At 49.5% G+C, this 13,075-nt stretch overlaps 1 protein-coding gene across 1 annotated transcript in view; it reads right to left on the reverse strand.

Moving 5' to 3' along the window:
- Nucleotides 1-364: 364 nt before the first annotated feature.
- CD9 (CD9 molecule) overlaps nucleotides 365-13,075 on the reverse strand; it is a 29,435-nt gene continuing 16,724 nt past the window's right edge. The window contains exons 2-8 of the mRNA XM_009907259.2: nucleotides 10,468-10,570; nucleotides 6,875-6,972; nucleotides 5,627-5,701; nucleotides 4,502-4,594; nucleotides 3,860-3,949; nucleotides 1,986-2,069; nucleotides 365-767 (exon numbers count right to left, since the gene is read on the reverse strand). Coding sequence (XP_009905561.2) covers nucleotides 702-767; nucleotides 1,986-2,069; nucleotides 3,860-3,949; nucleotides 4,502-4,594; nucleotides 5,627-5,701; nucleotides 6,875-6,972; nucleotides 10,468-10,570 — 609 coding nt within the window. The 3' untranslated portion in view covers nucleotides 365-701. The remainder of the gene's footprint in view (nucleotides 768-1,985; nucleotides 2,070-3,859; nucleotides 3,950-4,501; nucleotides 4,595-5,626; nucleotides 5,702-6,874; nucleotides 6,973-10,467; nucleotides 10,571-13,075) is intronic.

Consider the following 13,075-nt stretch of genomic DNA (forward strand, 5'->3'; position numbering starts at 1 on the left):
CTGCTCTCCAGCCACTCTGACCCCAGCTTGTAGCTCTGCATGGGGTTTCTGTGGCCAATGTGCAGAACCTGGCACTTGGATGTGTTCAATCTCCTGCCATTAGACTCTGCCCATCTGTCCAGCCTGTCAAGGTCCCTCTGCAGAGCCTCTGTACCCTCCAGCAGATCAACTCCTGCCCCCAGCAGATTTACTGATGATGGACTCAATGCCCTCATCCAGATCATCCTTCAGTTGCTCTCCATCAGATTTATTCCCCAGGCCCTTCCCCAGCTTCCTTGCCCTCCTCTGCCCTGGCTCCAGCACCTCCACGTCTCCCCTGCATTGAGGTGCCCCAAACTGACCACACCACTCTCCTCCACAAGCATACAATACATCTTACTCTTTATTAAAGTATCAAATTGTCTCCAACATAAATTACATCCAAATTAAGTAAGTTCCAAGAAAGTCAGGCATTTTATATACAGTATTTGTCTGAAGTCAGATATACCTTGGTCACTTTTATACCTAGGAACATAAACAGCAAACCTACATCAGTACCAAATAAAGCATTAAAAAGGTAACAAATATATAACTTTTTCTTTTCTTTGTGTTTTTTTCCTCTCTTAAGAAATGCTTTCAGAGCTCTAAAGTTAATGAGAAAGGTTTTTATAGTGCAGCAGTCTTGAAGGGGTGGGATGTGTTTGGGGGTTTTTATTAGCTCTTCAGACCATCTCTCTGCTCCTGCGGATAGCGCAGCACAGGACCATGCTGAAGATCATGCCGAAGATCTGGGGAGAAAGCAGATGCAGGAGGAGTCAGGGGACAAGGCACCACCACAGACTGTCACACAGTCACTTGCTAGGGTTTGGAAGGGAACTCATAAGGTCATCCAGTCCACCCACCCGCCCCCAGCCAGAGCAGGATCACCTACAGCAAGTCACACAGGAACACATCCAGGTGGGTTTGGAACATCTCCAGAGCAGAAGACTCCACAACCCCCCTCGGCAGCCTGCTCCAGGGCTCTGGCAGCCTCATAGGGAAAAAGTTTTCCTTTCTGTTCCTGTGGAACCTCCTCTGCTCCAGCTTGCACCCATTGCTCCTTGTCCTATCACTGGACATCCCTGAGCAGAGCCTGGCTCCATCCTCCCAACACTGCCCTGCACATCTTTACCAACAGGAATGAGGTCACCCCTCAGGCTCCTCTGCTCCAAGCTGTAGAGCCCCAGCTCCCTTAGCCTGTCCTCTGCAGGGAGATGTTCCACTGCCTTCAGTATCTCTGTGGCTCTGCCCTGGACTTTTCTAAGCAGTTTCCTGAGGTCCTTGAACAGAGGGGCCCAAACTGGATACAATCCTCTATCATCAACATGGGAAGGAGTGTAGCTGCTCTTCCCAGCCCAGGAGCCATATCAACACTTCCTGAAGTTCCCACCTCCCCCCCTCTTCCCCAGCCCCAAATTTCAGTCCATTTTCATAGATCTCCTTCACCCTCAACACTTCCAGACAACTCTGCTACAAACCACTGCCATGCCTCTTAAGAAGTCATTGATCCACCCTAGCAGACATTTGCATCCATGACACACATTCCTCCAGAGAAGTCAAACCAGAAGTGCCAATGTTCTTCCTAGCAACTCTTATCCAGCTCTCTGGCACTCTTTGTGGCAGAGGAAACAAAAGCAAGGATCCTTAAGAGATATTAAGACTGAGGAATGAGCTGGCAACATGACCAATACATCTCCACCCTATGTATATATACACACACACTCTACTGATAAAACCTCCCCACTGCTCCACTACAAGGAGGCAGATCCTAATCCAAGGCAGGGAGGTCCAAGCCACCCCACCCTCTGTGCTGCCTCAAGCCCTGCAACACACACCCTGATCCTGCTGGTACATGCCACCAGCAGAATGGGGCTTGGGGACTGCCATGCCAGGCAGAGGTCCACAGTCTTCTGCTGCAAGCATCCTTCAGGCCATGCAGCTACCTTCTACATCATCTGGGAACTCACCATGATGACAGCAATGCCAAGGCCAACTGCTCCAATCACATTCAGTTTTGAATTGAAGACATCATCAATGGCAGCAGGGCATGACTGAAAAGAAAACCACCTCTTCATTAGTGTTTCCTACAGACAATCAAGGGGCTTGTTCCTACTTGTCTGTGCTCAAGTCTGCCAATTCCTGCTGCACCTTTGGCCAAGTCTGCTGCAAGTGGAGATGAAGACTCCATCTTTGGAATACTGCTTGGAAATGGCTTCATTTTCCCCACCTTTAAAGAAAACCAGGGATGTTCCAACACAAAACAGCTGCTGAAGAAGAGGTTGATACTCCTCCAAGTATCTAAACTTCTTAACTGTGCCTTCACTACAGCAGGATTCCCAACCCCTGCAGAGCTGATGAGGTAGATCAGGGCCAGCAGCAGTTGGGTCAGACTTAGCTTGTTACTACTGGCTGCCAGCATCAGGGTGGAGGTTGCTGAGCCCCTCTCAAAACACAGATACAACTGAAGGGAGGTTATAGCCAGGAGGGAGTTGGTCTCTTCTTCCCAGGCAACCAGCACCAGAACAAGAGGACACAGTTTCAGGCTGTGCCAGGGGAGGTTTAGGTTGGATGTTAGGAAGAAGTTCTATACAGAAAGAGAGATTGGCCATTGGAATGTGCTGCCCAGGGAGGTGGTGGAGTCACCATCCCTGGAGGTGTTCAAGAAGGGATTGGATGTGGCACTTGGAGCCATGGTTTACTGGTCATGAGGTGTTGGGTGACAGGTTGGACTTGATGATCTTTGAGGTCTTTTCCAACCTTATTGATTCTATGATTTGAAGCCTCTCTTGATGTTGTCAGACACTTTATCAACACAAGGTGCATGGGAATGCCAGGATTTCTTCAGCTGCATGCTAGGCTATAGCTTGGCCAGCTGGAAGCTCCCAGGAAAAAAAAAGAATTAAATACAATCCTTTCCCCAGAGAGACTTCATGGTAGCCAAGAAAAAGGAATTTTTAAAGGTATAAATCTTTGAGAGCCTGGTAGCTGCTCAAATAGAATAGAATTAACCAGGTTGGAAAAGACCTTTGAGATCATCGAGTCCAACCTATCACCCAACACCATCTAATCAACTAAACCATGGCACCAAGCACCCCATCCACTCTCTTCCTAAATACTTCCAGTGATGGTGACTCCACCATCGTCCCTGGGCAGCACATTCCAATGGTCACTCTATGAAGAACTTCCTCCTAACATCCAGCCTAAACCTCCCCTGGTGCAGCTTGAGACTGTGTCCTCTTCTTCTGGTGCTGATTGCCTGGGAGAAGAGACCACCCACCACCTGGCTACAACCTCCCTTCAGGTAGTTGTAGACAGCAAGAAGGTCTCCCCTGAGCCTCCTCTTCTCCAGGCTAAGCAACCCCAGCTCCCTCAGCCTCTCCTCACAGGGCTGTGCTCCAGACCCCTCCCCAGCTTTGTTGCCCTTCTCTGGACACCTTCCAGCAAGTCAACATCCTTCCTAAACTGAGTGGCCCAGAACTGGACACAGAACTCAAGGTGTGGCCTAACCAGTGCTGAGCACAGGGCAGAATATCCTCCCTGCTCCTGCTGGCCACACTGTTCCTGATGCAGGCCAGGAAGATGAAGCCTTGGCCTTTGCTGTCTGTCCATGTGAGTGGTGGTGACACACACACCACATTTCCTGTGCAGGCTCAGACTTCCTGCTGACCCTGTTTGTTCTTTCCACAGCAGCAGCCTGTTGATTTTCCACAGCTGGACTGATTAGAGAGGGAGAGAGAGGTTGCTAAGTGAGTGTGACGTGGGAATTCCCCCGTGGACTAGAAGGCTTTGTTCAGAAGCAGGTTTCTCATTCTACCCATCGGTGAGTTCAGTCATGCTTTACCATCACAGAAGCTGCCTCAATCAAGGTCTTCTTGGGACAGGTGTCCATTAGGAGTTGCTCTAAAGATCCTGTAAGACCACAGCAGTCCAGCTACAAGAGAAAACACAGAGGGTGGGGGGGAAAACCAGAGTCAGGTTAAATAATCCTTTACTCTTGCTCCCTACCTGGGAAATAAGGGGAAATGGATTACATGAAGTTGTAGTACAGACCACAAGCCAACTGGCTTAGAAATCCTGCTCTAAACCTGATTTTAAGGAGCCTTTATTACTTGAAAAGGACAGGATTCTGAAAGGGAGGGCTGGATCCCATACAACACCTGAATTGTGGGGACAGCTTGTGCTCCCTTACAGACCCCCAAAGCCCAAATCTCACATAGCCAAACACTATATATTAGGATCCTCCAGACCAACCCCCACAGATCTGGGTTTCAGGAAAACAGGAACTAGTTGTAAGCATTTTGCAAGTTCAGAGGGACAAAGAATCATCCTGAACTCACTGATGCTACACAAAAAGATCTTCTCTGCACCATCCTTGGAGTTTCTTCTGGTTCATAAGGTGCCAGATCTGTACAGGGGCCTAATGACCCAGAGCAGTGCCAACAAGCTGCATTACTGCCTAGTTGAAGTGTCACCCCATACTTACAGCCAACTGAAATGCTTTCAGGGTCTCCTTGGCAGCTGGTTGAGATCTCTTGTTGTAGGTTTCCTTGTAGAAGTCCTTCAGCTCTTCAATAACCTAGAGGATAGCAATCAGTTATGCTGTATCACTGCCTTAATTACACAGACAGAATAGTTTGGAGTCGGTCCTAAGAAATCCTGCAGCCTGCAACACTAATTCTCTTGGCATGTAGAAAGAGAGGGTGGTGGACAGCATTTCTCAACAGGAACAGGTGAGCCTAACTGCAACACTCACTTTAAAAGCCACACCTGAGCAGATAAGGTTCACTTTTTCCTTCCAAACCTCTGAGCTTCTAGGAGGAGAGAAGACAAAGTCTTCACCCACTGGCTGCACACACACAAAAATGTCCCCTCCTCATTTCTGTACCCTAGAAGTTGCTGTATTCCCCTTCTCCACAAGACAAGCAGAAAACCAACCCTGATCTACAAGCACTTTATGTGGAAACAAGAGACAATCTTGACTGCTTGAGAGGACAGTCCAGGTAAGTCACCTTCTAGATGCACAACCATTCAGCCTGTAGCTGAGCCAGCTCACATCTGGAAGTGATGAAAGCTTCACAGCTCAGCCAGGTAATGCCCAGAGGGCATTTCTAGCATGCTGGATTCTGGCTTCTTTGCTATAAAGTCTAAAAGTGTTTAAAAATAAGTCTAAGCTCCTACATTGTTTTGCTGGAGGTCCCTTCTGACCCAGACCATTCTATGACTGATTATTCCTCTCCCCCAAATGGCTTAGGTAATCAAGTTTTGACTAGGACTGATCTAGTGTGAGGTGTCCCTGCCCATGGCAGGGGGGTTGGAACTAGATGATCCTTGAGCTCCCTTCCAACCCTGCCAACTCTGTGATTCTGGTATAGACTTCAGCAGACTGCTGCCTTTCTGTGGGCAGTATCACAGAATCAGAGACTGGTTTGGGTCAGGAAGGACCTTTAAAGGTGTAGTCCCTTCCCCCTGCCATGGGCAGCAACATCTTTCACTGGAGCAGGTTGCTCCAAGCCCCATCCACTGCCACTTGGAATACTTCCAGCGATGGAGCATCCACAGCTCCACTGGGCAACCTGTTGCAGCATTCCAGCTTTTAAAAGAAACCTACCTTGTCTTTGTTTGCAAATCCCCAGATTGCAGCAGCAATTTCAAGGGCAAAAATCACAAAAAGGAAGAGGAAGAACTGGAAAAGAAGGGGAAAAAACAAGGTCAGCTCACTGAGATCGGAAGACCACAAACCAGCATCACACAGGTTCACTGCAAGCTTGTCCACTCCCCAGCAGTCAACCTGCTGGTAAGAGTTGCTCAAGGGAGGTCTGGAACAGTGGCAAGATGAGGAAAGAGGGCACTGCACTGGCTCAGCACTTCTCCCCAGGAGAGTCAGAAAGCCTGGCAGTGTTTTTCCAAGCCCTCCTTTTTGATCAGTGCTAATTAAAAACTCAAGCGCCTCTTAGCTCAGGCTTTGAAGCTGCCTAGGTCACTTGGCCATCACAACAGCTGACACCAATTCTCTCCTCTGCTTTGTCACATCTATTGCTTTAGGAGTCATCACTTAATACCTAGCTTGGCACCAACTCCCAGAGAGCTAATGGTCCCTCCTTTGTTGTGCATCACATAAGACAGCAATGAGAGTGTCATCTCTGCAGGCACTTGACTGCCAGGTCCCAAGCCACCACTATCATCTGAAGGCACTTTAAAGGATGCTCAGAATTAGAAGGCTAGAGGCATTACTTTGCCAGACACACATGAAATGAACTTCTGCCATTACACAGAAGGGGAATTGTTCTGGCCCTGGCTATAGCAATAGTCTTTTATTAACTACATCTTCTGGTTATGTGGATGAGTAGTTCCACAAGTATACAGATGTGCAAGCAACCCAGCGAGCTCCACTGGTCCCTCCACTCTGCAAACAATGAAGTTGCTCTCCAATAATTGGCTTGCAGAGCAGTTGTCAAGTAGAAAAAGCTCATCCTGTGATTTGGAACAGTGGAGGCTTGTTTCAAGGATCAAATACTACAGCTCTGGGCTCAAAGATTAAAGATTGCCCAGCCTTCAACATCCAGGACACAGTGTTTAATAAACAGCAATCTTGTCAGTGTCTTAGCTCTGTGTTCACACACACTCCCCAAGTCTTGATACCTCAATATCTGACCCTGTCACCAACTCCTGAGGTCACCCTGTGTTCAAATACAACATGGACAGGCACATTCAGGGCCAAAAATGGAAGCTCTGTGTAACACTTGGGCATTCTGGAAGCAAAGATGTGTTGGAACAAACATTGTGGAGCCTAAACAAATCAGCATGGGAGCATTTTCCTCCCTTCACTTACTGTGCTGCTAGAAGTTTAACCACTTACCAAGCCAAGCATGCACTGAGACTCCTGCAATGCACCACAGCATCCCAAGAAGCCAACCAGCATCATAAGTGCACCAGCTCCAATCAGGATGTAAACTCCTAGGGAGGAGAATTGAAACAGAGACATGGAGACAGGTAAGGGGAGATCTCAGCAGCAGGGTATGGATTCAGTTGCCCCACAAATAGCATTTGTAGCTTCTGACAAGTTTTGTAGCTTCTTGAGTGAGATGTTCCAAGCAAGAACAAAAGGGCTGTGATTGCAATTCAAAGCTACCATCTCAGAGCTTGGGAAGAAATGTATTAGAGAATCACCACATTGTCAGGGTTGGAAGGGACCTCAAGGATCACCCACTTCCAACCCCCCCTGCCATGGGCAGGGACACCTCACACTACATCAGGCTGCTCAGAGCCACATCCAGCCTGGCCTTCAAAACCTCCAGGGATGAGGCTTCCACCACCTCCCTGGGCAACCTGTGCCAGGGTCTCACCACCCTCATGGGGAAGCTAATATTGAGAGTTCTTATTCTGACTACTGTCATCATTAAGTTGAAGGTTTTGTTTCATGTGGACCACTACTGCAGCCCCAGTTTCAGAAAGTGGGCAGGATAAAGCTACCCAAGACAAACTAAGAGGCATTTTAAAACTGGCACAGGGCTAGAATTACCAACTTATCTACAGATGAAGAGAGTGTTGCAGCTCAACAGCTGCAGCTAGTGATGTACTGCCAGCTGAGAATTCTTGAAGCATGCTGCCTCCAGGAGAATGGGTGTTAAAAGGCATCATAATGGTTAGGGTTGGAAAGGACCTCCAAAGCTCATCCAGTCCAACCCTCCTGTAGCCAGCAGGGACATCCTCCACTAGATCAGGTTGTTCACAGCCCTGTCCAGCCTCACCTTGAAGATCTCCAGGGATGGAGCCTCAACTACCTCCCTGAGCAACCTGTTCCAATGTTCCACCACCCTCATGCTAAAGAACTTGTTGCTCACATCCAATCTCAATCTGCTCTTCTCTCATTTCAAACCATTGTCCCTCATCCTGTCACTGCAGGCCTTTGCAAACAGTCCCTCTGCAGCCTTCTTGGAGCCCTCTTCAGCTATTGGCAGGCTGCTCTTAGGTCTACCTGGACCCTCTCTCTTCTCCAGGCTGAACAATCCCAGCTCCCTCAGCCTGTCCTGCTCCAGCCCCTTGATCATTTCTGTGGCCCTCCTCTGGACCCTCTCCATCAGGTCCATGTCCTTCCTGTGTTGAGGGCTCTGACACCAGGCTTTAGATGCTTTCCTACACTGGTTTAGCATGAGGAAAGAGTGAATTATTCCCCAGCAGTGCAAGCCCACACTCCAGATACCCAACCCAGCAGCCTCTCTCAAAACAAGGAACTCAGCATTTTCTCAAACCATATCCAAGGGCCTGGAGAGACTCATTACACCCAGAATTGAGGCAGCAAGCATGGTGGAGCAGACAGAGCAGATATTTCTGGGCTAAAAGCCTCCATTTACACCAAATCCTCTCATTTTACACTTGGGAACTGTCACAGCCTGAGCATTACAGCTGCTAGCTGGTGAGAGCACCAGGAGCTAGCAAGGAAACCAACTCCCCATGGAGAGCAAAGAAGGCATCATTCAGATGGTGAAACATGAGACAAGCACACACCATGTAGAATCTGGATGAAATTTCTATCAATACAGATAAAAAAATTAGTTCTGGCCTTCAGAGAGCAAATCAATACTGTTTCAAGAAAGCCATACAGCAAATTGGGCCAGGCCAATGCCAGGCACAAATCCAGACTGGGTGCACAGGGGGTTCAGAGTAGCTCTGAAGAAAGATTTGGGGATGTTGGTTGATGAGAAGGCTGCAGAGGGACTGTTTGCAAGGGCCTGGAGTGATAAAACAAGGGGCAATGGTTTCTTTAGCATGAGGGTGTCAGAACTCTGCAACAGGTTGCCCAGGCAGGTAGTTGAGGTCCTGCCCCTGGACATCTTCAAGGTCAGGCTTGAGAAGGCTCTGAGCAACCTGCTCTAGTGGAGGATGTCTCTGCTGACTGTAGGGGGGGTTGGACTGGATGACCTTTGGAGGTCCTTTCCAACCCAAACCATTCTGTGATTCTTTGAATAACTTCCACATGGCCTAACTAAAGCTGAATTGCTCTAGCCTGCCTCTAATAGTTGCTCACCAAGACAACTGTGCACACTTTCCATTGCATGTAGAGTCAATTAGCATGCACTGGGCTGTAAAGGCTGCAAGAGTAAATGCTCCTTCTGAGAGAGATAAGGCCAGAGCTGGAGTTGTGGGTAGCTTAAGTTGGCCACTTCAGAAGAAAAACAGTTATTAGTGTCATCTGTGACTACTGGTTAGGGTACACCTTGAGTCCTGTGTCCAGTTCTGGGCCCCTCAGTTTAGGAAGGATGTTGAGTTGCTGAAGGTGTACAGAGAAGGGCAACAAAGCTGGGGAGGGGTTTGGAGCACAGCCCTGTGAGGAGAGGCTGAGGGAGCTGGGGTTGCTTAGCCTGGAGAAGAGGAGGCTCAGGGGAGACCTTGTTGCTCTCTACAACCACCTGAAGGGAGGTTGTAGGCAGGTGGGGGTTGGTCTCTTCTCCCAGGCAATCAGCACCAGAACAAGAGGACACAGTCTCAAGCTGTGCCAGGGGAGGTTTAGGCTGGATGTTAGGAAGAAGATCTTCATAGAAAGAGAGATTGGCCATTGGAATGTGCTGCCCAGGGAGGTGGTGGAGTCACCATCACTGGAGGTGTTTAGGAGGAGACTGGATGGGGTGCTTGGTGCCATGGTTTAGTTGATTAGATGGTGTTGGGTGATAGGTTGGACTTGATGATCTCTGAGGTCTTTCCAACCTGGTTAATTCTATTCTATTCTCCTGGGTGTGAAACTTTGCTGACTCATACTGTGAGAAGTATCAGGCAGAGACTCCCCCTGTGTCTACCAGGAGTGTCTGGGATTACAGAATGCTTAACTGCAGTGTTTATAGCTGGGAAAAATGATGAAGTGATACACAATGCATAGAGGGCCAAGAAACCCTGAACGTGACTGCTGCTGTCTGCTCAGGAGCTCCCAACACAGAGCTGCCCCCTGCACCAGCCAGGGGAAGCTCCTCTCTGCCCAGAGCAGTTTAGGGCTGCTTTTATTGTGTGGCCAAGGCTGGAAGAGACCTTAGAGATCATCTAATCCAACCTCCCTGCCATGGGCAAGGATACCCATTCAACTAGACTCAGCTGCTCAAGGCCTTGAACATCTCCAGAGAGGGGGCATCCACCACCTCTCTGAACAATCCATTCCAGAGCCTTGCCACCCTCATAGTGAAGAATTTCTTCCTAAGACTCAAGCTAAACCTATTCTCCTTCAATTTAAATCCATTTCCCCTCATCCTATTGGTGGATGCTCTTGTAAAAAGCCCCTTTGCAGCCTTCCTGTAGGTTCCCCTCAGGTACTGGAAGGCAGTTATAAGGTGCCCCCCCCCAGGAGCCTTCTGTTCTCCAGCCTGCCTTTGTCCCCAGCCTTCAAGGAAGACAAAGGTTTGTAAGGAGCCTGAAAGCCAGGGTGCAAAGCTGTGATCTCCCACCCTGAGCCCCCTCCTAGCTTACCTGTGTAAAAGGTTGTGTTGTTGGATTCCAGTTCAAAGATGCTTTTGGTCTGCGAATCAAACCGCAGCCATAGTCCGATGGCAAGAACTGCTGTCCCTGCGAGCTGGAAGGAGCAGCAAGCCTCGTTAAAGGACACTTCACAAAAACCCCTGAGGTGGGCTGGAATTTCCCCCACCCCACCCCCAACATTCACTTTGCCAGCCCAGCCCAGCCAGAAGCAAATGAAAGCTGTGTTTACAGGCAAAACTACAAAGGAACACAATGAATACGGACAAAACATACAGGTCAGAGACCAGGGGAAGCTACCAGCTTCTCCTTTGCTGTCCTCCCCTTGCCCCCTGGACAGAAGAAGGGAGGGAAAAAGAGCAGAGAAAGCTGCTGTTAGACTTCACCAAAACACTGCAGCCAAGCTCGAGCAGAAACAAGTTAATAGCACTCCAGAGCAAAACAGCAAGAAGAGTAGCATAGAATCAGTCAGGGTTGGAAGGGACCACAAGGATCAGCTAGTTCCAACCCCCCTGCCATGGGCAGGGACACCCCACACTAGATCAGCCTGGCCAGAGCCTCATCCAGCCTGGGCTTAAACACCTCCAGGGACAGCGCCCCAACCACCTCCCTGGACAACCCATTCCAGGGCTTCACCACTCTCATGGGGAAGAACTTCCTCCCCACCTCCAGCTTCATTCCATTCCCCCCAGTCCTATCACTACCTGAGATCCTCAGAAGTTCCTCCCCAGCCTTCTTGTAGCCCCCTTCAGATACTGGAAGGCCACAATTAGGTCACCTTGGAGCCTTCTCTTCTCCAGACTGAACAGCCCCAACTCCTTCAGTCTGTCCTCACAGGAGAGCAGCTCCAGCCCTCTGATCATCCTCCTGGCCCTTCTCTGGACACCTTCCAGCACCTCCAGATCCCTCTTGTAATAGGGGCTCCAGCACTGGAGGCAGTACTCCAGGTGGGGTCTCACCAGAGCTGAGTAGAGGGGGAGAATCCCCTCCCTTGCCCTGCTGGCCACACTTCTCTTGATGCAGCCCAGGATCTGATTGGCTTTCCAGGCTGCAAGTGTACACTGAGAGCTCCTGTTGAGCTTCTCCTCCACCAGCACCCCCAAGTCTCTCTCCTCAGGGCTGCTTTCCAGCCAGTCCCTGCCCAGCCTGGATTTGTGCCTGGGATTGCCTTGACCCAGCTGCAGGACCCTGCACTTGGTCTTGTTGAACCTCATGAGGCTGGCTTGTGACCACCTCTCTTCTGCCATCCAGAGGGACCTTGACAGGCTGGAGAAGAGAAACTGTTTTGGTACAGCCAGTTTAAGTTCCTTATCTCTCCACTGCTATTGTTTACAATAACCTTTATTTTCCCTTATTTTCACACCCAGTAGTGACTTTAGTTACATTTTGCTGCTTTTCTGCTCAAGAGCTATGAGAAATTTTCAAGGCATAGCCTGAAACTACCCCAACTACATTCACCCTTGCATTAGTAGCAACATCAGAAGCAAACACAGCATGGAGCTCTGTTGTTTAAAGAAGGGGATGACAAAGTACCAGCATAAAAAGGATGGGGACAGCAAAAGCAGAACAAACAGACTTCCTGACAGGAGGCATCTCATTGACAGATGTGTTTACACATCAAACTATTCTTGTTCTTCACTCACAATACCTGAGGTGCCAAGTTTCAGCCTTTCCACTGACCCCTCCCTGCCCATTGTTTGATTCTGGGTGGCTGCAATGCCATCCCAAGGCTAAGGGATCTTACACCTTCACACCCAAGGGCAAGTCCATCAGAAGGAAAAGAGTCTAGTAGGGCCATGCTAAAAGTTTCAGCATATGAAAGAGACTCAAAAACCCCTCATCAGTGCACCCCAGGAGAGAGTTTTGAGTGTGCTCTTCCCTGAATCACAAACTTAGAACAGAATAGAAACCTCCTTAATAGAATTAGTTGGAAAAGGCCTCAGAGATGATCAAGTCCAACCTATCACCCAACACCATCTAATCAACCGAACCGTGGCACAAAGGGCCTCATCCAGTCTCTTCCTAAACACCTCCAGTGATGGTGACTCCACCACCTCCCTGGGCAGCACATTCCAGTGGCCAATCTCTCTGTGAGGAACTGCTGCCTAACATCCATCCTAAACCTCCCCTGGCACAGCTTGAGACTGTGTCCTCTTGTTCTGGTGCTGGTTGCCTGGGAGAAGAGACCAACCCCCACCTGGCTACAACCTCCCTTCAGGGAGTTGTAGAAAGCAAGAAGGTCTCCCCTGAGCCTCCTCTTCTCCAGGCTAAGCAACCCCAGCTCCCTCAGCCTCTCCTCACAGGGCTGTGCTCCAAACCCCTCACCAACTTTGTTGCCCTTCTCTGGACACCTTCCAGCAACTCAACCTCCTTCCTAAACTGAGGGGCCCAGAACTGGACACAGGACTCAAGGTGTGGCCTAACCAGTGCAGTGTACAGGGGCAGAATGACCTCCCTGCTCCTGCTGGCCACACTGTTCCTGATGCAGGCCAGGATGCCATTGGCCCTCTTGGCCACCTGGGCACACTGCTGGCTCATGTTCAGCCTACTATCAACCAGTACCCCCAAGTCCCTTTGTTGGGTTGGCAGAGAACCCAAGGGT

The sequence above is a fragment of the Dryobates pubescens genome, chromosome Z, assembly GCF_014839835.1.
Source record: "Dryobates pubescens isolate bDryPub1 chromosome Z, bDryPub1.pri, whole genome shotgun sequence".
In the NCBI taxonomy this organism is placed as follows: Eukaryota; Metazoa; Chordata; class Aves; order Piciformes; family Picidae; genus Dryobates; species Dryobates pubescens.